This window comes from Capra hircus, chromosome 5 (assembly GCF_001704415.2).
Source record: "Capra hircus breed San Clemente chromosome 5, ASM170441v1, whole genome shotgun sequence".
Lineage (NCBI taxonomy): Eukaryota > Metazoa > Chordata > Mammalia > Artiodactyla > Bovidae > Capra > Capra hircus.
The window spans coordinates 10,812,732-10,838,858 of NC_030812.1; the positions used below are offsets into that span (position 1 = coordinate 10,812,732).

Here is a 26,127-nt window from a genome sequence, read left to right on the forward strand (position 1 = left end):
GGGTAGATACATATCAGTATTGCTCCTTTTTGGAATTTTAATATGAAAAAAAGTATGATAAAATCTGGGTGGTAATGCAGACTGACATCTCAGGTTGCCCCCAATCTTCTGACTATATCTTCCATGTTTGATAGGCCCCCACATTCTGAATGCTATCAGTCCAATGGACAATCCAAGAAACACTTCTCAGGCATGTTCGCCACCAGGTGGCAGACATGTGACTTAAGAGCCGGCCCCTGCACAGGAGAGATTCTGAGGGGAGTCAGGTGAGGACAGGAACTGGGCGAGGGGCATCCATTTTGCTGGCACAGGTATTAGCAGAGGCTGCGTGTCTCTGGGACTTCGGATGGAAGAAAAACACAAAGCTAAGAAATGTGGTCCTAGAAATTGTGCACGTAAGCTCAGTTTAGACATTTCTCATAGGCTTTAATTAAAGCCTTCTTGATTAAAATAGCAAACTGTACTGTTTTGTGCAGTTGGGAACTCTCGTCTGTGTAATAACAAAAACAGTTATGTTTTTAGTGATATAAACCAGACTCTTTAGGGGTTTGACAGTTTAACTATTCTGAACACTCTTTGATGCCTAGAAAAATATCCTTTATAATAGACGCTTAATACTTGTTGAACTGAAGTAATAATGCATGTAAATTATCTATCTTGGAGAATGTGGCCAAAAAATGTTATAATCTAGAAGGTATCTATGGCTTTTAAGCTTCAAATGAAAACTTATTACAAATAAAAAGGAACTTACCTAAGATGCCACTAACAGTCTACTGATTTGTACACCTTTGCTAGAAACAAAATGTTTAATGAATCTTGCAGAAGGCACCCTTTGGTATACACTCAAAGGACTGGAGGGGCTATGTGAGTGGCTATTAATTTATGTTGGAATTCACTTTAAATGCCCAGAGCCTAGATATGTATATGCATAAACATATCAAATCCTATATCCATAGACACATATTGCCTCACTGAGAATTTTCAAGCTAAATTCCTAAAGCTATAAGTCTTTCTACAACATCAGCTTGTGTGCAAGTATCTTCAATCACATACAGTATTCAAGTAGAAATGTATTCTGCCCTGTAAACTAATTTGGCCTCTGTAATACGGTCAAGTAACACAATAGTAACATCAGAAAATGAAAACATTCAAATGGATTGCTTTCTTAATCAGTCCACTTAGTATCCTTTACTCTCAAACATGGCTTAGATACCCTACAGGATCTTCTTTTCTTTTCACATTAAGAAAAGAGTTCCTTAGAGAAGGAAATGGCAACCCACTCCAGCATTCTTGCCTGAGAAATCCCATGAACAGAGGAGTCCGGTGGGCTATGATCTATAGGGTCACAAAAGGGTTGGACATGACTTAGTGACTAAACGACAATGCGTTTTATGCACGTTTGAGTCCCACATTGAATAGCTGTAGGGAGAACACACGTTGCACCTTACTCACTCTGGTATTTGTCATGTCCCATTGTAGCACTTCATAAAAAATATACATGAGCCCAAACACACATATTTTACCTGCTTTTAACTACTAGGGTCTTCCTTTTCTCAATTGGATTGTACTTTCTACTCCTCAAGGAAATAACTTTAGAGGGATTTTAACTTGTATAGACAGGCTTATTAAGATTGTTCATGTCAATTTATGGCAAAACCAATACAGTATTGTAAAGTAAAATAAAGTAAAAATAAAAATTAAAAAAAAAAGAATGGAAAGCTTTTCTTTAGTGTCTGATTGTATTTGAACATTCATTTAATATAATTCTTTTGGCTCAAAACAAAAGTAAGGGCATAGTAAGGAATGTTTCAAACTCAGTCTTTAATTTAAACTAAGGATAATTATATTTTTTTAGTTTATGACCTGTGAAATGAAATTATAGTGTCATTATTCATGACTAACATTGAGACTAGTTCTTGAAACCCTAACTTCTCTTTCCAAGTCACACAATAACTGCGTTCTAAAACATTGTTAATAAGTCATCTCTGAGCTCTTCAGGTACCAGAACTGTTGAAACAACAAACAGCAAAAATGAAACAACAAAACTTTTCTACTCTTATATTAAGAAATAATAACTATATAAATATTTATATTTTCCCCTCACCCTTTCATTAATTCAAATAATTCTGCAAAACTATGGTAATTTTCAGCAGTTGATTTCAATATGTTGGAATAATGGCAGGAATGATGTTTTCTACAAATACAACTTGCATGGGTATGGTTAGAGAAGTTTTAGGAACAACAAATTTTGTTTCATCATTTTTTTTCTACATTCTTTTTAGTGTGGAAATATTAAACAATAAAGATTTTTTAATGTTTCTGTAAATATGCACTACAATTTTTGAAGTTTTTATTTTTGTACAATCATGAATAACATTAACATGACTTTATTTGGATTTTCTCAATGTAATTACTTGAGGCAGTTGGGTTTAAGAGCAACACTAGTCATTACTTTGATTTTTTTCTTGTACACTTTTATTTTGGGGGCAAGGATCAGGTTTATCTGTAGTGACAAAATGATAAATGGCCACAGCTTTTACCTGTGACATCAGAATAAATACCGAGCACATTACTTTCTATACAACTGATAGAGAATAGATTACTAAACAGATTGGGACTGAATTACAAGAAATTGAAAAGTCTGCTCCTACCTAGAGATAATCCCTTAGGTCACACATTACTTGTGAGTAACAGGAATATGCTTTTTAAAATATACAGCCATTGATTAAGCCACAGAGCGGACTCTCTGGGTGTGTCACTTACAAGTTGTGTGTTGGGGTAAGTTACTGTGTTAGTTTTCTTATCCGTTAAATGGGGACAATAGGGTTGCTATAAGGATAATGTGAGTGAAAGACGTAAAACACCGAGAAAGACATTTCACCTTTAATTAATATGTTCAGTTTAGTTCAGTCACTTAGTCGTGTCTGACTCTTTGCGACCCCATGAATCACAGCACGCCAGGCCTCCCTGTCCATCACCAACTCCTGGAGTTCACTCAGATTCACGTCCATTGAGTCAGTGATGCCATCCAGCCATCTCATCCTCGGTCGTCCCCTTCTCCTCCTGCCCCCAATCCCTCCCAGCATCAGAGTCTTTTCCAATGAGTCAACTCTTCACATGAGGTGGCCAAAGTACTGGAGCTTCAGCTTTAGCATCATTCCTTCCAAAGAAATCCCAGGGTTGGTCTCCTTCAGAATGGACTGGTTGGATCTCCTTGCAGTCCAAGGGACTCTCAAGAGTCTTCTCCAACACCACAGTTCAAAAGCATCAATTCTTCGGCGCTCAGCCTTTTTCACAGTCCAACTCTTACATTCATACATGAACACTGGAGAAACCATAGCCTTGACTAGATGGACCTTAGTCAGCAAAGTAATGTTTCTGTTTTTGAATATGTTATCTAGGTTGGTCATAACTTTTCTTCCAAAGCGTAAGCGTCTTTTAATTTCATGGCTGCAGTCACCATCTGCAGTCCCCCCAAAATAAAGTCTGACACTCTTTCCACTGTTTCCCCATCTATTTCCCATGAAGTGATGGGACTGGATGCCATGATCTTTGTTTTCTAAATGTTGAGCTTTAAGCCAACTTTTTCACTATCCTCTTTCACTTTCATCAAGAGGATCTTTAGTTTCTCCTCACTTTCTGCCATAAGGGTGGTGTCATGTGCATATCTGAAGTTATTGATATTTCTCCCGGCAATCTTGATTCCAGCTTGTGTTTCTACCAGTCCAGAGTTTCTCATGATGTACTCTGCACATAAGTTAAATAAGCAGGGTGACAGTGTACAGCCTTGACGTACTCCTTTTCCTATTTGGAACCAGTCTGTTGTTCCATGTCCAGTTCTAACTGTTGCTTCCTGACCTGCATACATGTTTCTCAAGAGGCAGGTGGTCTGGTATTCCCATCTCTCTCAGAATTTGTCACAGTTTATTGTGATCCACACAGTCAAAGGCTTTGGCATAGTCAATAAAGCAGAAATAGATGTTTTATCCATTTAAAAATCTTATATTTAGCAACATTTAATAGGACATTGAAATTCCAGTACTTTGGCCACCTCATGCGAAGAGTTGACTCATTGGAAAAGACTCTGATGCTGGGAGGGATTGAGGGCAGGAGGAGAAGGGGATGGCAGAGGATGAGACGGCTGGATGGCATCACTGACTCGATGGACATGAGTTTGAGTGAACTCTGAGAGTTGGTGAGGACAGGGAGGCCTGGCGTGCTGTGATTCATGGGGTCGCAAAGAGTCGGACATGAGTGAGCGACTGAACTGAACTGAATAGGGTATTATGGGGGAAGAGAAAAGATTTTCTGATTTTTAGACCTGGATATTTTTGAGGTGGTGGGGGAGGTGATTATGTAACTAAGTTGTTATATGAAAAGCAATGGTTTGTACAAGGAAGGCTTTGTAAATCTATTTCCCTTGATGTAATCAACAGCAAAAATCCTCCACATCATTGCTTTTAGAAAGGTAGAAAAAATGTTTTCCAGCTTTATTCATGTTTTGTGTTACAATATTGAGTTGTGATTTTTTTATTACTATCTAAGACCGAGCATACAATGAATACACAATTAACATACCTTACTGTCTCCGTATTAATCTGCCAGAGCTCTTAACACTTCAAATATTTTCACTTACTTCATATTGAAATTGAACTACAGTCACACCAAAGTGGTTTTACTTTACATTACTTTACTAGAAAAACTTCTCTCATTGATGAGTAATGTGACAGTTTACACAGTCCAAAATTTAGTAAATTTTTCTTCTGAACTAGAAAATAAGGTACCTCTGATGATAGCAAGTCGTGTGATTAAACAAATACATGGGTTATCAAGAGCAGAATACTGTCATTTCCATCAGGTTCATGAAATAAAAATATCATTACTGGAAGTCTCCTTCATGAGCTTCTAAAATAGAAAAGGTATGCCTCTTTTAATTAGGAGAGTCCTCTTTCAGTGATTTTACGTTTTTAACATCTTTTTAAAAAATTATTGTTTTTCTGGGGTGAGGTGAGGATGAATGTCAGGCCATTCCCTCATAGTACCCAGAGGCAAAATCATGCTCCCCTTTCATGCCTATGGCCCTGCCATCTTACCCACTCCCAGTCTCTGAAGCATGACCCACCTACTCCATTGCAAAACAGCCTGGAACTCACTATTGAAATGCCACTCTTCCTTTTAAAGTCAAAAAAAGCAAAGGTCAGAAGAAACACTAACATTTTCTAAGGCAACACCATGATTTAGCAGGCAAGGCTATAATTTAGGGTTCTGGTCTTCCTGTTCTGAGTTTTGTAATATATTCTCTTTACCCTAAGTGACAGACAATGAGTTGGTGTCTGCTTGAAGTCTTCCTGAAGTTTTTAAAGGCTTCTATTTTTATGAATGTATTAGAGATAAGACACTGAACTATGGAATTGCTTCCAAGTAGAGGCAGTTTTATACTTACTCTTGTGTTGTTTCTTTCAGCTTTAAGTTCAGAAATTTCTTCTTCCTTTTCTAAAAGTTGTTCCCTGCAAGCATTTAATTCTTTTGTCAGAGCAGCAAATTCCTGAAAAGGGAATAAAAAAAAATTGAAGACATATACCAGATTTCTAAAAAATGTATTCCAGCAGGAAGGAAAAAAAACATCAAAATATAAACTTTTGAGTGTAAAGAATAGAAAAAAATGGCCTGTTTGACTATACATTGCTGTTATGTATACATACATTGCTGTCATTAAATCAACCTCGTTCCAACATTGAACAAATGCTAGTCCATGATACTTAACATACACATATTATTATAATACACTGTTCAGATGAGAGTATAAAATATATTTCAGAATGTATCAGATATAGAATATTGAATTTAACATTAGTATGATAACATATTGATAATATAGAATAATTTAAACTTGCTAATTTTGTGAACAACTCTGAAGATCTTACATTCTCACTCCATATCACAAAGTTTAGACTGAGTGTACTACATCATAAGGAAAAAACAGCCACCATCAACACCAAGCTAAAATTCTTAAATATACTATTTAGAGATTAAGAAGTTTACTTATTAAATAGGATGAAGAAAGAGAATACACCTGTATCCTACAAAATAATACAAAATCATAAATGCATCTAAGACTTGATACCCTTATCTAAGATTCTCCTGTTAATTTATGTATTTCTCAGTTTTTCATTCTGAGAGGTAAGCTCCATGTGAACTGGGACTTCAACTGACTTCACTGCCAAAGTCCTAGTGTCTAAGACATAGTGGGTGCTCAATTAGTATTTATTTTCAATAAAAGAACACAGGTAATATATTCTGGAGGACTTCCCAGGTGACTGACTCAGTGGTAAAGGCTGAGAAGCAGGAGATGGGGCTTCAATCCCTGGATCAGGAACCTGCCCGGGAGAAGGAAATGGCAACCCAAGCCAGTATTCTTGCCTGGGGAATCCCTAGACAGAGGAGTCTGGTGGGGTACAGTCCATGGGTCACAAAAGAGTTGGATACATCTTAGCAACTAAACAACAATAACATATTCTGGAGTAATCCTTTCTCCATTACAAATGACACTTTTTAAGTAATTGTCAATAGCTTCCTTCCCCAAAATGGGATCAGAGATTAAATAATGTGGGTATTTCTACCATTAGGTAGTGTGTTTAGACACAAGAAAGAATGTTGAAAAAGGCAAAAACACCTATTGAACTATTCTGTTACTCCAACTTACAAATACATATTTTTAAGTAATTTTAACATATCCATGTTATTATTAAATTCTTCACAGTGGTTCTTTAATAAAACTGATGGCTGTCAAATGTGTTAAGTATTTGGGAAAATTTGGCACTAGACTGGGAAAGCACTGTTAGAATATCAAAAAGAAAAAAACAAAAATGGAGAGACAGGTTTGGTTAACCTAACCTTCACAAAGGCAAATTTAGTAAAAAGTAAATGAATATGGTGATTATGCAAAGCTGGGAAAGGCTTAGGGTTTATATTTTTGCCTGCTTCAACCGCTTATTTTGCTGATTCTCTGAGAGGCTTCAAACCAAGTGGATACTTCAAAAACCTCGGAGCAGACACTTAGAGTTTAGAATCAAGATGAAAGAGTTCATTGTTTCATTTGGCTGGCATTACAGATAAATGTTTTCTCCTCTGATTGCTGCCTGCTTAAATGTTGATATTATCTGAATATAGTATTCAAGCGGAGAATGGAAATTAGCAACAAGTAGAAAACAAAAGCACTTGCATAGAAAACAAAATTTTCTTCATATAAACTGCATAGTTTTGATGGAGACAAGAAGAGAGTAACAAAGATCCTGTACTGCTTTTTAAAATTAATCCTATATTCACGAATAGGGCTTCCCAGATGGTGCTAGTGGTAAAGAACTCGCCAGCCAATACAGGAGAGAGAAGAGACATGAGTTCGATCCCTGGGTCAGGAAGATTCCCTTGAGAAGGGCAAGGCAACCCACTCCAGTATTCTTGCCTGGAGAATCCCATGGACAGAGAACCCTGGAGGGCTACAGTCCAGAGGGTTGCAAAGAGTTGGACATGACTGAAGGGACTTAGCATGAACACATGCATATTTAATGAATATCGTAAGACAAAATATTAATCAAATCTGTAAATTTAATATCTTACCATTTTTTTAAGTGAAACATATATCTGGATTGTCTTTTAGAGGTTTAACTTACTATTTTCAGAAAGAAAAAAGGTCAGAAGAAAATAATTTATAATTTTAACATTTCTTATCTCCAGATGGTAAAATTATAAGTGAGTTTTGTTTTTTTGGCTTTCTGCTATGCATTTTGTCATCAAAACTCTCTAGAATAAATCTGCTTTTATGCCTAGTGAATAAAAGAAAATGTGAATCTATAAATTCACGGAAACAATCATGTGTTTATAACCAGTGACAGATATTAGTCAAGATGTTACTGGTGACAGACGCCTTTGCATTTTTAATTTACTGTTGTGCACTGGCTCTGAATAAGCTATTTAGTGACTCCATGTATTAAGATCAGTCTTATATTTATTAACTCTCTCTCAAACTCCAGGCACTATTTTCTCATTCATTATCCTATTTTACTCTCTCCATAACTAGTGGGGGAGTCTCATTTCCATTTCATGGCTGAGGAAACTGAATTACCAAGATAAAAGTTCAAGTTCACAAAGCTCATGACCCATAGTGAGTTATACTGTGAATGCAGCTCTCCAGGCTGGACTTCCAGTGCTTTTCCACGATACCATTTTGACCTGGCATGGATGTATGGTTCAGAGTTGGCGTACATCCAGCAATCCTCTTCTTTATCTGGAGTATTACATAACCATCACTTATAATTACCTGATATGATCCTTCTTAATTAGTCCACAGGGAGTGTGGGGATCTAGGAAGTGGCATATTTCTTCCACGCAGGGTTACGAGTGTGAGACAAGAACATCCTGAAAATCTAGGACTGAAGCGATGTCTTCATAACTGTCTTGTATGGAGTTAATCATCAAATGTTTTCACACTTTTTCTCTGACATTTCTCTATTCTGTACCAACTTCTCCATCCATACTGTCACATGAACTGACTTTTTAAAATCAACTTTTCCTACTGCTGCTGCTAAGTTGCGTCAGTCGTGTCCGACTCTGTGCGACCCCATAGACGGAAGCCCACCAGGCTCCCCCGTCCCTGGGATTCTCCAGGCAAGAGCACTGGAGTGGGTTGCCATTTCCTTCTCCAATGCATGAAAGTGAAAAGTGAAAGTGAAGTTGCTCAGTCATGTCTGACTCTTAGCGACCCCATGGACTATAGCCTACCAGGCTTCTCCGTCCATGGGATTTCCCAGGCAAGAGTACTGGAGTGGCAACTTTTCCTAGATAACATTAATAATAATAACAGAGGTAATTAATATTGAGTGAGCCCTTACCATATGCCAGGTACTCTGCCAAGCAATTTATATTGATTATCTCATTAATCTTAATGAAACTCTGTAAGGTGATACTAAAATCTCACTAAACAAAGCTAAATGCTTACCATACAATTCAGCAAATCTCACTCCATGGTATCTCATTCCAAAGAAATCTCACTCGAAAGAAGTTGGAAACTATGTCCACACAAAAACCTGCATACACCGTTTATAGCAGGTCCATGAATAGTTGCTAGGACTTGGAAGCAATCAAGATGTCTTTCAGTAGGTGAAGGGATAAATAAACAGTAGCACCCTTAGACAAGGGAGTATTATCTAGCGCTAAAAAGAAATGAGCTATCAAACTAGGAAAAAACATGGAGAGACCTTCAAGGTATACTAGTAAATGAAAGAAGTGAATCTGAAAAAGGCTACTATATGTATGATTCCACCTGCATAACATTCTTAAAAAAGAAAACTATGGGAATAGTAAGAAGATGAATGGTTGCCACAGGGGTTGCAGGTGTGGAAGGGATGAATAGACAGTGGACAGAGAATTTTTAGGGAAGTGAAAAAGCCTTGTGCGGTATTTGATGACCTATGCTGCTGCTGCTGCTGAGTCGCTTCAGTCATGTCTGACTCTGTGCGACCCCATAGACGGCAGCCCACCAGGCTCCCCCATCCCTGGGATTCTGCAGGCAAGAACACTGGAGTGGGTTGCCATTTCCTTCTCCAATGCATGAAAGTGAAAAGTGAAAGAGAAGTCAATCAGTTGTGTTCGACTCTTAGCGACCCCATGGACTGCAGCCCATCAGGCTCCTCCGTCCATGGGATTTGCCAGGCAAGAGTACTGGAGTGAGTTGCCATTGCCTTCTCCCTATACATGTAATTAAACAGTTGTCCAAATGTCTAAACATACAACACCCAAACTATGGACCAGCAGTAATAAAGTTCTGTCAATGCAGGTTGATCAGCTGTAGCAGATGTACCACTCTGATGTGCGATGTAATTAATGGTGGAGATCACACATGTGTAGGGGTAGAGGGTGCATGGGAAACCTCTGCACCTTCCTTTGAATTGTGTTACGACCCTAAACTACGCTATGAATATAAAATCTTAAAAAAAAACAACACTTGAGGCCTAGCTAAGTGAATACAATTTGCAAAGTTGGACACTTAGTCATGGTATAGCTGGGTACTGAATTCAGACAAGCTGTTTCACACTGGATGACTACAATAGACTGTTTGTTTTTTTCCCTCTCCTGACCACATTCTTTCCCCTTCTAATTTGCCCTTCTTTAGTCTTTGAAATGGAGAAGGCAATGGCAACCCACTCCAGTACTCTTGCCTGGAAAATCCCATTGACAGAGGAGCCTGGTAGGCTGCAGTCCATGGGGTCGCTAAGAGTTGGACACGACTGGGTGACTTCACTTTCACTTTTCACTTTCATGCATTGGAGAAGGAATGGCAACACACTCCAGTGTTCTTGCCTGGAGAATCCCAGGGATGGGGGAGCCTTGTGGATTGCCGTCTATGGGGTGGCACCGAGCTGGACACGACTGAAGTGACTTAGCAGCAGCAGCAGCAGCAGCCTTTGAAAAGTTATACTTTCCTAATCTCACAAAACTTTTCAGAGCTTCCTACTTCTAAGCACATCAAATTTAAATATATTTTTAACTTTTAAAATCCAAACCATCCAAAACATGACCCTTTCTCAATTAATTAGCTTTATTTTTCATTGAAAAATAGAAACTACCATTTTGAGCAAGAGCCACTTCATGCTGAACTTAGTATTTTATATGAATTACTTCATCTCTTTCCTATTTTTCAGATGAGAATATTGAAGCTTAGCATGGATGAATAATTTGTTCAAGGTCACACAGCTAAAAATAATTCACCTTGATTACAAAATTCTAATTTCTGCAACACTGCTTCTTTCCCACTGAAAATGGAAAATCATCAAATTTTTCAATATAATGATTGATATAAACATATCATCCCTCTAACTCTCCATCCACACATATAACATTTATTGTGCAAGTAGACATGAGTGAGATTTGGACCTTAAAGAAAGCTGAATGCTGAAGAATTGGTGCTTTTGAACTGTGGCATTGGAGAAGACTCGAGAGTTCCTTGGACTGCAAGGAGATCCAACCAGTACATCCTAAAGGAAATCAGTCCTGAATATTCACTGGAAGGACTGATGCTGAAGCTGAAACTCTAATACTTTGGCCACCTGATGCGAAGAGCTTCCTCATTAGAAAAGACCCTGATTCTGGGAAAGATTGAAGGCAGGAGAAGAAGGAGAGGACAGAGGATGAGATGACTGGATGGCATCACTGACTCAATGGACACCAGTTGAGCAAGCTCCGGGAGTTGGTGATGGACAGGGAAGCCTGTCCCATGCTGCAGTCCATGCAGTCGCAAAGAGTCGGACATGACTGAGCGAATGAACTGAACTACACGTACCAGACCCTGTGTTAGGTGCTGAAAATATGGAAATAACTTAGGCATAGTTGTTGCACTTGACCTCATGGATCTGTCGGAATTCACATTTCGGGCATATCCGAAGCTTTCATCACTGATAAGCACTCGAAACCCATCACCAAAGTGCCACACAGGAGGTAATATCGGTTTATGCGCTTAGAGGCATTGTTGACTAACCTGTAACTCTTGCTCTCTAGTACCTTCCTCTTAGCAGGTCTATCTTCTGCCTCTACCAAAGATTTTCCTTCCTGATTCTATCTCTACCTATAGATTTTCTCATCTCTCTTATTTTCTACTTCTTTCACATACTATTTTCTTTACCAGTAATACTTCTCTATCCTCTCTAACTGACATATCTGTAAAGTAGCTGCTTGACTTGTTAATGATCTATCATAGCTTGTTCAAGATCTAGCAATGCAGTTACTGTATTTTTCATAATGATTGAATTATTTGTTCATCTCCTCCAAATTAACAGCATGATCCTTTAAAACAATGTTGTTACCTTGTTTATTTTTATAGCTTTAGAACTCAGCAGAATTTTGGACAAATTGCAGATATTCAGTAAATCCTTGTAATGATAAGTGAATAGTTCATTTCCTAAATTCTGGCTTTAATACCAAAAACACTTTTTAAAAAGTGTAAATAAATAAGAGTCTTTTCTTTTTTCTGAGATTGTTAGAACTTGATCATTTATAACATGCTTCCTTATGTGAAGAACTGATTCATTTGAAAAGACCTTGATGCTGGGAAAGATGGAAGGCAGGAGGAGAAGGAGATGACAGAGAACGAGATGGTTGGATGGCATCACAGACTCAATGGACATGAGTTTGAGTGAACTCTGGGAGTCGGTGATGGACAGGGAGGCCTGGTGTGCTGCAGAGAATCAGACATGGCTGAGCGACTGAATTGAACTGAACATGCCCAATATTCTTTTTGATTCATTTCTGTTGTTTTCTCCAATATCTGAAATTATACTATGCTGCTGTTCTATATTCTACATAGCAACGGTTTTACTGTCTGCTATATTTTATTGCATGTATATGAAGTAATACTATTGTTCCTGCCAAATCACACATTCCTATTTATCTTTTGTTCACTGGACATGCTATTTCAGTATTATTCATTCTTAAAATAAAAATGCATATTTAACCCATATGTTACTTCTCTAATCTAGAGTTTCTTAAACTATATTCCATAGAACAGTATTTCCACAAGTTTCCCAGCCAAAAGAAAAGGCCAAACAGATTTGAGAAATGACTTATGGTATATATTTTGCTCTTGAAAATGTACTATAGACATCAGCACATAAAAGATTATGACGAAAGCTGGTTTTGTGGCCAAGAAATGGAAACAATCTAGATTCTATCTATAGGAAAATGGATGAATCAAATATAGTAAATGTACATGTGTAAAAGGCAGAGCAAGTTGGCTAGCTCTTTATATAATAACATGTGAAGCTTTCAAAAATACAATCTTGCATGAAAAGAGGTAAGTTATAGAACATAATGTATAACACAGAGCACTGTCAGAAGCAAAAGGCAGTGAAGGATACATTTTAGATGAAAACTTCATTTCTGCCTCCCCATCTAAAGTCAAAGAAGATTGCTTTGAATCACTGAGACAGAATTAGTAGGTCAGTTGCCAATCACAAACCATATTCAACAACTTTTCAAACTAGTCATTTTGTTCCCCAAACATAGCCTGCGAAAATTCTTACTTTTCCCAAGAACCAAAATGACTTTCCCCAGGCTGCACTTTTTTCTTGGAATTTTAAGAGCGGTCAGGACACAGAGTGCCATAAAAATTCCCCCAGACAGAAGGGAGAGTCATGTTTCTTTTTTAGCATGTATTCATACATACCACACCACACACACACACACACACACACACACACACACACATTCACATGACCACTCCCTCTATGCTAGGGAGATGACAGTGAAAGAAGCAAGTTAAAGTCCCTACTCTGAAATGTTTATACACTCTTATGCACTTAGCACTCAAAATATTTTATTCAGAGCAAATCATTTCTAGTTATGTCAATTCCCTCTTAATATCAATTCAACTCATGATATAGAGCATTAGTTCCTTTAAAAAGAGAGCAAAATAAAACACATTTCTTAAAAATAATTGAAGGTATAATTTCTTTTTTGCATTTTTGCTACTTTCCTTTTTTACTTATCAGACTATAGTTGATTTTCAATGCTGGGTTAGTTTCAGTTGTACAACAGAAGAAGGTATCGCTTGCTAGAAATCAACACAAGATATTTAATTTTTGCACCCTCCTAATTCTAAGTTACAAGTTTCAGAACTTGCATGAAATTTAGTTTCTCTATTGTCAATTTTTAATGCTCAAAATTCTCCTAGCCAGGCTTCAGCAATATGTGAACCGTGAACTTCCAGATGTTCAAGCTGGTTTTAGAAAAGGCAGAGGAACCAGAGATCAAATTGCCAACATCTGCTGGATCATGAAAATAGCAAGAAAGTTCCAGAAAAACATCTGTTTCTGCTTTATTGACTATGCCAAAGCCTTTGACTGTGTGGATCACAATAAACTGTGGAAAATTCTGAAAGAGATGAGAATACCAGACCACCTGACTGGCCTCTTGAGAAACCTATATGCAGGTCAGGAAGCAACAGTTAGAACTGGACATGAAACAACAGACTGGTTCCAAATAGGAAAAGGAGTATGTCAAGGCTGTATATTGTCACTTTGCTTATTTAACTTATATGCAGAGTACATCATGAGAAATGCTGGGCTGGAAGAAGCACAAGCTGGAATCAAGATTGCCGGGAGAAATATCAATAACCTCAGATATGCAGATGACACCACCCTTATGGCAGAAAGTGAGGAGAAACTAAAGAGCCTCGTGATGAAAGTGAAAGAGGAGAGTGAAAAAGTTGGCTTAAAGCTCAACATTCAGAAAACGAAGATCATGGCATCTGGTCCCATCACTTCATGGCAAATAGATGGGGAAACAGTGGAAACAGTGTCAGACTTTATTTTTCTGGGCTGCAAAATATCTGCAGATGGTGACTGCAGCCATGAAATTAAAAGACACTTACTCCTTGGAAAGAAAGTTATGACCAAACTAGATAGCATATTCAAAAGCAGAGACATTACTTTGCCGACAAACGTCTGTCTAGTCAAGGCTGTGGTTTTTCCAGTAGTCATGTATGGATGTGAGAGTTGGACTGTGAAGAAAGCTGAGTGCCGAAGAGTTGATGCTTTTGAACTGTGATGTTGGAGAAGACTCTTGAGAGTCCCTTGGACTGCACGGACATCCAACCAGTCCATTCTAAAGGAAATCAAGCCTGGGTGTTCTTTGAAAGGACTGATGCTAAAGCTGAAACTCCAGTACTTTGGTTACCTCATGCGAAGAGTTAACTCATTGGAAAAGACTCTGATGCTGGGAGGGATTGTGGGCTGGAGCAAAAGGGGATGACAGAGGATGAGATGGCTGGATGGCATCACCGACTCGATGGACGTGAGTCTGAGTGAACTCTGGGAGTTGGTGATGGACAGAGAGGCCTGGCGTGCTGCAATTCATGGGGTTGCAAAGAGTCAGACATGACTGAGTGAACTGAACTGAACTGAACACTAACTTCTTGGTATTACCTCTTTTCTCTCCTGCCCACCTCATCCTTTTTTTAAGCTATTGTTTCTTGAGCACTTATTATAGGTTAGAGATAGTGTTAGGATCTTTTCATTTGTTATATCATTTATTCATCATGACAGCTTTATTCTTTCTGGATGAGAACCCCTGAATGAAAGAGACTAAATAACTAGCAAGGCTCATGCTGATACACAACATTATCCGTGCTGGTATCAACATCCCTCAAGCTTGTCAGCTCCCCAGAGAGAGACACCTGCCTTTGTATCTTAACAGTGGTTTTGCTGGTGCATGCTCGCAAGTGAGCTAAGGAGGGTCATCGGGATATTATGCCTGAGCTGCTAATGCTTCAATAAATACCCCTTAGGTTAGTGGGATGTTCTCAGTTTAGTGCAAAGACACTTCTCCTGTTTTGGTCCCTCCATGTTTATTTTCAAAGGAAAAGATACATCAGCCAAGTACAGATTGACTCAGATCCTGTGCCTACTTGCATTCTACAGAATCGGGTCAGGTGAAAAGTGTATGGATTCAGAGCCTCCTCAGGCCATCCTTCCTCTTCTCTTCTCCTTACGGCTCTTGCCACCTTGTCAGTCACCACAGCTGCCAGCCTCACACAGATATGGAACAGTATGCATGTTCATCTGCAAATGGATTTTTTCATAGCTAATATTAAAGATGGAAGGATGGAAAGAGACTCCTGACTTCTTTGTCTCACGTCAGGATGGTGTGCTTACTTGAGGAGATTTATTTGCAGAAAAAATGATATATTTTCTCACTAACTGTCCAAAAGGTCTTGACTTAAAAGATGAGTCCTCACGTTCTAAAAGCAGGTCAGGAGAAGCTTCGTGACAGGAGGGGAATTCGGCCTTTTAATTTCATGTCATTGACACCAGACAGCAGTCTCCAGAGTAATCTATGACAATCCGTTCATCATAATTACAATTTTAACACTCTTTATCTTTCAATTAAACCTGTACTCTGTGGGCCACTTAATTAATGAACTGACAATGGCCTTATTTCTGCAACCATATATGAGTAAGCACTGGCTGAAAAATCATGAGTGCAAATAAGACAGAAGAGAAAGCATAAAGGATGAGCTAAAATGCAGCTTTCCTACATGCCACCAACACCCTCCCCAACCACAGAAAGCATTTTTAAAATTTATTCTCCAAGCATCTAACATTTGTGCAATTCAAAAATAGCTCTGAGGAAAGCATATGGCATGAAAGCATGCTGACTTGACCATCTAGCATTTAAATTAGACAAATTAACTACTTCAACATGTTTTTATAATGACTTCCTTAGGCTGTGCCCCCAACTTAGTATATTTTGGTTTCTCCTCTTTTGAAAATTGAAAATTCTTCAAGCAATTCTATTTGTAATACTTGGTGGAAAGCTCCAGATTTTAACCCTACATTTATCTTGATATAACTTGTCATAAGTTTACAAGTATAAAGATATACATCTTCTCCACACCATACATCCTGGAATTAATAATGGAAGTATTACACTAGAGAGGTGAAAACAAATCAGCTAAAATAATTGATATAGTCCCTAAATTTTATTTCTGTACAAATCTCAGAATATTAGTTGCTATAAGTTCATAAGAGTCTTTATAAATTTAGTTTGGAAACAAACAAAAAAAACCCACATTTATTTCCTAGGAATCCTTATCTCTTCTTCTCTACATATATTGTTTCCTATATTATTATGTTATGTAATCAAATGTGGTGTTAATGACCTCTGGTCTTATAATTGCCTCCTAGACTTGCACAAGCCCAGGGAAAGCTGTCATCCAAAATTACTGTGTGGAACAGCCGCATCTCACAGGCAGCCTGGGGCTAGACAGCTCGAAGGTAGAGTTGCCTGCATAACTAATACAATTTGACAGGCACAACTGGACTTCTAGAGTCTTCACAGAAACTGTTGACTAAGCCTGCTCAATTTAAAAGGAAAATTAGAGTCAAGCTTTATGCAAATACTATTTTGTATCCCTTTGATTTTTATGTATGCCTGTTTCAATAAGACACTGTTTTGTCTTTTTGCTAAAACTGCACAACAGAAGATTATGTTAATGTAAGAAGATTCTGTTAATAATGACCTGAGAGATGCAGGTGTGTTTAACATCAAACATGCTTACAAATGAGACTTCATGGTAGATGTAGACATGGGTACTGGGTGATTTTGTTTTCAAAAATCTTCCAATCAAGGTAATTGTCATTATCCAAAAGTGGATGTTTGTTGAGTCAGATACAGTGCTGCCAGGCTGCTTCAGGCTCTCTGAGCATCAAGTCATGTTCCTATCATGCCTCACTTACTCACCCCCACTGAAATGTGCCTATCTTATATATTACCCCTGCTGGTTTTGCAGACTTTAACTTGTCAGTATGTGCATAGAGCTGCCCCAGGTATTGGGTGCTCTTTAACAGCATCATTTGACATGATTCAGCTTTGTTGTTGAATTCTCGAGAGCAAGCAATGTATATATTGGAAACAAACAAAGATGTCCTTCAATAAGTACAAAGATAAATAAACTTTTAAAAAGAGAAATGGTACATCCATGCAATTGAATATTATTCAGTACTAAAGAGAAATGAACTACCAAACTATAAAAGGACATAGAGAAACCTGAAATGCACATTACTAAGTGAAAGAAGCCATCTAAAAAGACTACATACTGTATTAGTTCAACTATGTGACATTCTGAAAAAGTTGAAACTGTGGAGACAGTCACTTTTATCACCAGTGTTTACCAGGGTTTGAATTGGAGTGGGCTGTGATGAATAGACAAAGCACAGAGGATTTTTTAGGCAGTGAAAATGCTCTGGTACAATACTGTGATGACTAACACATGTCTTTATACATTTTCAAAACCCCAGAATGTGCAATATCAAAAGTAAACTATAATGTAAACTATAGACTTCTAAATGATAATGCGTCAAATTATCACCTGGTGGTGGCTATATGGATAACAGGGAGGCTATCCGTGGGGGGACAGGAGTATATGGCAAGTCTATGTACTTTCCTCTCAGTTTTGTTATGAATTTAATACTGTTCTAAAAAATAAAGTCTTAAGAATAAAAAAATGAGACATTAGTAGAAATGTGAATAGCATAGGTCCTTGTTATAATAGATATTCATAAGTGATATATACTAGTAGTTTTTGAGCTAAATGTAGTTATTTGACAGTTAATATTTTTCTTCTAAGACAAAATTTTCCATGTTAGGATGAGACATTTCATTAGGTGCTTCAGGAAATTAAAGAAAATATATGTTTTTTTTCCTTTATGGTAACTGAAATTGCATGAATCTCATTGTTAATTATCTATCCCCTCTTTTTGAGGAAGATCCTGACATCACTCTTAATAATAAATCAGGGAGAGAAAAATTGTTCTCAAGAGTAACTATAAAGAAGAGAGGGTTCCATTCTATCATTAGAGGACTAGAATGATAAAAAATTATCAAAAATAATGTGACACAGTAAACTCAGCACATTTTTCTAGGAGAAAGTGCTTATTTTACCCCTCTGTTCCTTTGCACTTAGTAAACGATTGCTGATCAATTAATCAGGTTATTATTATGCAACACAGTGAACAACACAGTATATCCTCTTATTAAACTAAGCCATAATATTAACAGCTGTAAAGATAGAAACTATGAGAAAAATCACTGAACATCACAAAATTGTTCTTTAAAGTTTCTTAGAAAACATGTCTCTGACCTTATCTGCGATTATTCTCTCCACATTTTGTTTGATTGTATCTACTACCGTTACCCTGGTGCTTACACAATTCTCAAGATAATGTCTGGTGTCAGATGTGAAATGACAGAGTAAAACATATTTAAGGAGCTTTCAATGAATCCCTCTGTTGGCTTTGATAAGATCCTATTTCAGAGGAGTGTGGCTGCCTATAAGTCTGGCCAGAATCCAGGGTTATAATGTAAAACCTTTTATAGATTTCCTGACCCAAGAGGTGAGGATGAACGACGTTTAATGAAGAGCTCACCTCCTTGGGCTTGGTCTCGAAGCTTGAGTAGCTTCTCTGACTCCTCCACCCTGCCCTCTGCCTAGTATTACAAATCAGAATGAGAAAGACAAACTCAAAGGCCTAGAATCAAGATTAAAGTTACCCGTTTCACACATCCTTTCCCTTTAACCTCCTCCAGCTCCCAGTGTACTTTTAGTTGAACAGAAAAAGCCCCTGGGCCTGATCTTATTGTATCAGATGTATGGAAGTAGAAAGAGGGAGATCACCAGAGAGCAATCCTCACAGAGGAACCAAGGCTTCTAGTTCTATAACCCAGTTAAATGATCTTGTCCTTGATTTAGACTCATCTTTACGGAAAGGGGGAAATAATATTTTATCTCCACCAATGTCCAAAATATATCTGCTTATTTGGTACTTGAAAAATTTGGACATTTATTAAAACTCAACATTCTGGATATATTAGTAAAATCACCTGGCCCAGCAAGCACTGTAGCTAAAGCATGTCAGGCTTAGTCACTGCCAGCCAAAAACCCTGTTGGCAGGAAAAGCCAATTTTCAACAGCTCTGACAGTGTAAAGCAGGAGGCATGTTTGACAAGATGCTGCGTATTAATTTAAAAGGCTTTAGCATCTGGTTAGGTAACACCTGCTGTGGCGAGCACCCCCAGGCACATAAAATAGCATTCAAGCTGAATATTTAAATCTCCCAACATAGCCCAACAAAGCTCTAACTCTAAATAAAACAAAACTACATCATGTCTCTCTAGATATCAACAAGAGTTATAATTATATAGCCAACAAGATTTGCTCTATGATATTGTTTGCATAGTGGTAAAGAATCTGCCTGCCATTGCAGGAGACACAAGAGAGGGGGGTTTGATCCCCGGGTCGGGAAGATCCCTTGAAGTAGGAATGGCAACCTACTCCAGTATTCTTGCCTGGAAAATTCCATGGACAGAGAAGCCTGGCAGGCCGCAGTCCACAGGGTCATAAGAAGGACACAAGTGAACGATTGAGCACATACACACACAAATTAAAATGCTGCAGGAGGTGTTATAGGAGTTATAAAATATATTAAAATGTGCTGTTCTGTGTTGGAGAATTCTACTGTATGCAGTATTTAGAAAAGGATCAAGGCCCAGAGGAAAACACTTTGTGTTCTATTATGTTGTATTGATAAATAACTAAAGCAGAAATTGTCTCTGAAAAGAGGGAGATGATGGCACCAAATAGCAAAGGAACACAGGCTATAGGCCAGGAAGAGCTGGCAGGGCTCTTCTAGGTACTCTGTCTGTGAAAGGGAGTCAAAGCTCAAGGATTAGAGTCATCAGGGAGAGCGGAGAGAGAAGTGGAGTTCCAAAAGTCTAGAACTGTCAGGACACACTACAGAAATTAGTACCATTAAAATTTCAGTAACATGCATATGCAGAGTACATCATGAGAAACACCGGGCTGGATGAAGCACAAAGTGGAATCGAGATTGTCGGGAGAAATATCAATAACCTCAGGTATGCAGATGACACCACCCTTATGCCAGAAAGTGAAGAGGAACTCAAAAGCCTCTTGATGAAAGTGAAAGAGGAGAGTGAAAAGTTGGCTTAAAGTTCGACATTCAGAAAACCAAGATCATGGCATCCAGTCCCATCACTTCATGGCAAATAGATGGGAAAACAATGAAAACAGTGAGATACTTTATTTTGAGGGGCTCCAAAATCACTGCAGATGGTGACTGCAGCCATGAACTTAAAAGACGCTTGCTTCTTGGAAGCAAAGTTATGACCAACCTAGACAGCATATTAAAAAACAGAGACATTACTTTGCCAACAAAGGTCCGTCTAATCAAAGCTATGTTTTTTCAAGTATTCATGTATGGATGTGAGAGTTGGACTGTGAAGAAAGCTGAGTGCCAAAGAAATTGATGCTTTTGAACTGTGGTGTTGGAGAAGACTCTTGAGAGTCCCTTGGACTGCAATGAGAACCAACCAGTCCTTCCTAAAGGAAATCAGTCCTGAATATTCATTGGAAGTACTGATGCTGAAGCTGAAACTCCAATACTTTGGCCACCTGATGCAAAGAACAGACTCCTTTGAAAAGACCCTGATGTTGAGAAAGATTGAGGGCAGGAGGAGAAGGGGACGGCAGAATATGAGATGGTTGGATGGCATCACTGAATTTGAGTAAACTCTGGGAGTTAATGATGGAAAGGGATGCCTGGCATGCTGCAGTTCATGGGGTTGCAAAGAGTTGGACACAACCGAGTGACTGAACTGAACTGAACATGTTCTGAGTCTTTGGATACCAAGAAATATTCTTAGAATAATTGAATTTTCTGTGTAGCTTCCTATAGTGAAGAGATCTGTCATCCCAGTTTGGATACCAGGTAATTTGACAATTCTTTCCCACTGTAAATGACTAAACTGATATTTTGAAAATTCCTTTATTAACTCCACAAAATATAATTGACTGCCCAATATGTAGGGGATTTTGCAATATTTTTCAGATGTTGCAATGTGAACAATGGTGAAAAAGACATAATAAACCAAGGTAAGTGAAGCGATTACAACATAATATGAGAAATACTATGATGGAGCTATAAACAGAGTATTCAGCATGCACAGGCATATTTCAACTAACCCCTGGAGTGAGTATGGGTATGGAGGGAGCAGGTAATACAGCATGTGAAAAATAAGTAAGAGTTAGCCAGGTAAAGTATCTGTTGAGTAAAAATTTTTCCAGATCAATTGAGCAGCACAAACAACACCCCCTGCCAAAAAATTCCTTAAAACATTAAAATTATAATACTTCTAGAAAAAGCCACAAGGGTAAATTAGAATCTTGGATTAGGCGATGGCTTCTTTGAGATGACACTGAAAGCTCAAGCAACATATGAAAAAATAGATAAATTGTACACCATCTGCTATGGCCTGAAATGTGTTCACCCAATTCACATGTTTAAGCCCTGACCCCTGATGTGATGGTATTTGAAGATGGGGCCTTTGGGAGATGATTCAATTTAGATGAGGTCATGGCAGTGGGATTATTGGCCTTTGTAAGAAAACAAAGAGGCAGTAAATCGAGATTTGTCTCTCTGCCATTTGAGGAAAAGCCAGAGAACAGCCATATGTAAGCCAGGAAGAGGACGTGGCCATGCTGGTATCATGAACTCAGATTTCCAGTCCTCAGAACTGTGCGGAAATAAATGTTTAAGCCACCACATCTATGGTATTTGGTTATAGCAGTCCAAGCTGACTAATACACTATCAAACCTAATAAATTTTGCACTTCAAATGAAATCACCCAGAAAAGGCAACCCATACAATGAAAGAACATTTTTGAAAAACATGTACTTTATTATAAGTACTTGTTTCTAGAATGTATGAATAACTGTTACAATTCAAGAATAAAAACACAAATAGCCCAATTTAAAAATGAGCAGAGAATCTGAATAGACAGTTCTCCAAAGATGTGCAAATGGCCAATAAGCAAAAGAAAAGATGTTCAACATCATCAACCATCAGAGAAATGCAAATCAAAACCATAATGAGATACCACTTCACATGTATTAGAATGGATATAATCACAAAGATAGATAATAAGTGTTAGCAAAGAGGCAGAGAAACTTCATACACTGCCGATGGAAGTGTAAAATGGCACAGCTGCTTTGAAAACCAGTCTGGTCATATCTCAAATGGTAAAAGAGATACCATATGATCCAACAATTCCACTACCAGGAATATACCCAAGAAAATGGCAAAGATACATCCTCACGGAAACTTGAACATGAATGTTCACAGTAGAATTATTATTCATTACAGCTAAAAAATGGAAACAAACTAAGTGTTCAACAATTGAAGGACTGATGAAAAGGGTAGTATAGACACAAAATGGAAATTATGCAGAAATAAAAGAAACAAAAGTCCTAATACTTACACATCATTCATAAACCTTAAAAATCTTGTGCTAAGCTAATGAAGCCAGTCACAAAGGATGGTATATTTCATAATTTGATTCATATCAAATGTCCAGAATAGACAAATATATAGAAATGGGAAATTGGTGCTTGCTAATACTAGGGGAGAAGGGAAAGTTGGAAGAGGTGATGTTTGGGGGTAATAAACTGTTCTAAAATTGACTGTGGTGATGGATGCACAGCTCCATGATTCTACTGAAAGCCAATGGACTGCACTTCAAGTGGGTAAATTAGATGGCCTGTGAATGATGTTTCAATAAAACTGTTTGAAAAAGACAGTTCAGTATGGATTCAGTGGAGTGTGTATGTGTGTGCTCAGTTGTGTCTGACTGTTTGCGAGTCCATGGACTGTGGCCCACAGGCTCCTCTGTCTTTGGAATTTTCCAGGCAAGAATACTGGAGGTTGCCATTTCCTACTCCAGGGGATCTTCCCATCCCAGGGTTCGAACTTGTGTCTTCTGCATCTCCTGAACTGGCAGGAGGATTCTTTACCACTGAGCCACCTGGGAAGCCCTTCAGTGTAGTGTATGACATGCTAAATATTTCGAACTTTGGTAAAGGGCAATGGCAGCTATGGGAGAGATTTAAGCAGGAGAATGACATTATTGATTTTATCTTCCTTCTTATGAGTTCAACAACTACTCAGAGATAGTAACACAACGAAATTCTGGACTTGTCAAGCTAAAGGAAGGATTCTGGGTCTTATTAAACGTATCAAGGTAACAATACCTTGTTATTAAACAATATCAAAGTAACAATTAATAATTTCAATAACATTCATTGATTGTTAACATTAGAAGTTTTTCCATTCCTGTTTTTTGGACCATCTTGATATCCTTTCTCCAGTAACAAAAGATGTTAGAACAGCACTTTACATAAGAAATATGCCACTTCCACTTCTCCTTCGAGGAAATATCCCCTAACATCTGAGTACCTTTCTAGTCAGTAGATGCAGGAAGAAACTCAGGAGGCTACTTTCTCAGGAAGTACTCTTCAAGATAAATTTTTCAAGAAGAAAATATGTGGAAAATATCTCATATATATTCTTAACCTCTTCAACTATCTCACACATATTCTTAACCTCTTCAATTGCTCATAAGAAATCTACAAAGACTTAGCCAAAGCTGGGAAAAACTTTTGAGTTCCCTCTACCCTATAGATATTTATTTATAAAACAAATCCTATCATTACTGAATTGCCACACAAACATACATATACATAAAATTACATATAGAGTATAATGTATAATGCTGTATATAATACATAGATTTTTTTACTATCTTATAAGGCTGCAGCCATGAAATTAAAAGACGCTTACTCCTTGGAAGAAAAGTTATGACCAACCTAGATAGCATATTCAAAAGCAGAGACATTACTCTGCCGACTAAGGTCCGTGTAGTCAAGGCTATGGTTTTTCCTGTGGTCATGTATGGATGGGAGAGTTGGACTGTGAAGAAGGCTGAGCACTGAAGAATTGATGCTTTTGAACTGTGGTGTTGGAGAAGACTCTTGAGAGTCTCTTGGACTACAAGGAGATCCAACCAATCCATTCTGAAGGAGATCAGTCCTGGGATTTCTTTGGAAGGAATGATGCTAAAGCTGAAACTCCAGTACTTTGGCCACCTCATGCGAAGAGTTGACTCATTGGAAAAGACTGTGATGCTGGGAGGGATTAGGGGCAGGAGGAGAAGGGGACGACCAAGGATGAGATGGCTGGATGGTATCACTGACTCGATGGATGTGAGTCTGAGTGAACTCCGGGAGTTGGTGATGGACAGGGAGGCCTGGTGTGCTGCAATTCATGGGGTCACAAAGAGTTGGACACAACTGAGCAACTGAACTGAACTGAACTAAACTGAACTGAAGGCCTTTCTACAATTTCATGAAATAAATCACATATGTGTGATTTATCTTCCCTTGCCTGAGACAACATGAAATAATCACTTATTTACTGAAGCAGTCTTGTAATATTCCTTGATACTAAACTTTAAGTATCATGAACCCTATTTGCCATCCTGTTTTCTTGCCTGGAGAATTCTATGGACAGAACAAGCCTGGCAGGCTGCAGTCCATGGGGTTGCAAATAGTTGGACACAACTCAATGACTTTGATTTTACTTTTCATTTTTGAGAAGTGGACCCAAAAATTGTACATTTTTTTTCATGTCATCTCAAAAAAAAAAAAAGTATTGCAAATAGTCAAAACCATTAACTTCTATAGAAATTTTTTTCAACTGCGGAACCATATCTTAGACTATCTTTTGTCTACACACATAAATTGAATTAGAATGATTGACTCTTGTCCACATTATGCAGATAAAGCAATGCTGGAAAGTCTCTTTATTTGACTGAAAGTCCATAGCACTCCTTGTTTTTAATTTACTTAAGCTAATGTTTCTCGGGAGAATGGAAAATAGCTATGAGTCAAAGTAAATATTCAGATGTTCCTTTTTCCCAGTTTTATTTTTCAATGTGGAAATGGTTTAATATTAGTTTGCTTAATTTGTTTAATATTAGCTTTCAATGTGGAAATAGTTTGTTTAATATTCCTCAAAAGGAGATTATATTTTATGAGTAAGATATTTATACAGCGAAAAGTAAAAGGAGATTATTTTTTTCACGGAAGAAAACATTTTCCACACTTTCTTCATGCTGAGTTTTTACATTTTCATTTAACAACCCCACACTTGTGAATACATACTAGCACCCAGACTCACTGTAATAGCATTAATTACTCTGAAATATATTACTGCTTTTGGTTTTACTGTGTATTTTTTAAAAAAATCTTGTATTTATACTTCATATATGCAGGTCAGGAAGCAACAGTTAGAACTGGACATGGAACAACAGACTGGTTCCAAATAAGAAAAGGAGTACGTAAGGCTGTATATTGTCACCCTGCTCATTTAACTTCTATGCAGAGTACATCATGAGAAATGCTGGGCTGGAAGAAGCACAAGCTGGAATCAAGATTGCTGGGAGAAATATCAATAACCTCAGATATGCAGATGACACTACCCTTATGGCAGAAAGTGAAGAGGAACTAAAGAGCCTTTAGATGAAAGTGAAAGAGGAGGGTGAAAAAGTTGGCTTAAAGTTCAACATTCAGAAAACGAAGATCATGGCATCTGGTCCCATCACTTCATGGGAAATAGATGGGGAAACAGTGGAAACAGTGTCAGACTTTATATTTCTGGGCTCCA

The 26,127-nt window shown here is 37.9% G+C and overlaps 1 protein-coding gene across 5 annotated transcripts in view; it reads right to left on the minus strand.

Annotated features, from left to right (window-relative positions):
• PPFIA2 (PTPRF interacting protein alpha 2) overlaps window positions 1-26,127 on the minus strand; it is a 523,670-nt gene that overhangs the window by 204,810 nt on the left and 292,733 nt on the right. For all 5 annotated transcript variants that reach the window (XM_005679766.3, XM_005679765.3, XM_013963702.2 and 2 more), the window contains one exon: window positions 5,444-5,545. In XM_005679766.3, the coding sequence (XP_005679823.1) occupies window positions 5,444-5,545 (102 nt within the window). The remainder of the gene's footprint in view (window positions 1-5,443; window positions 5,546-26,127) is intronic.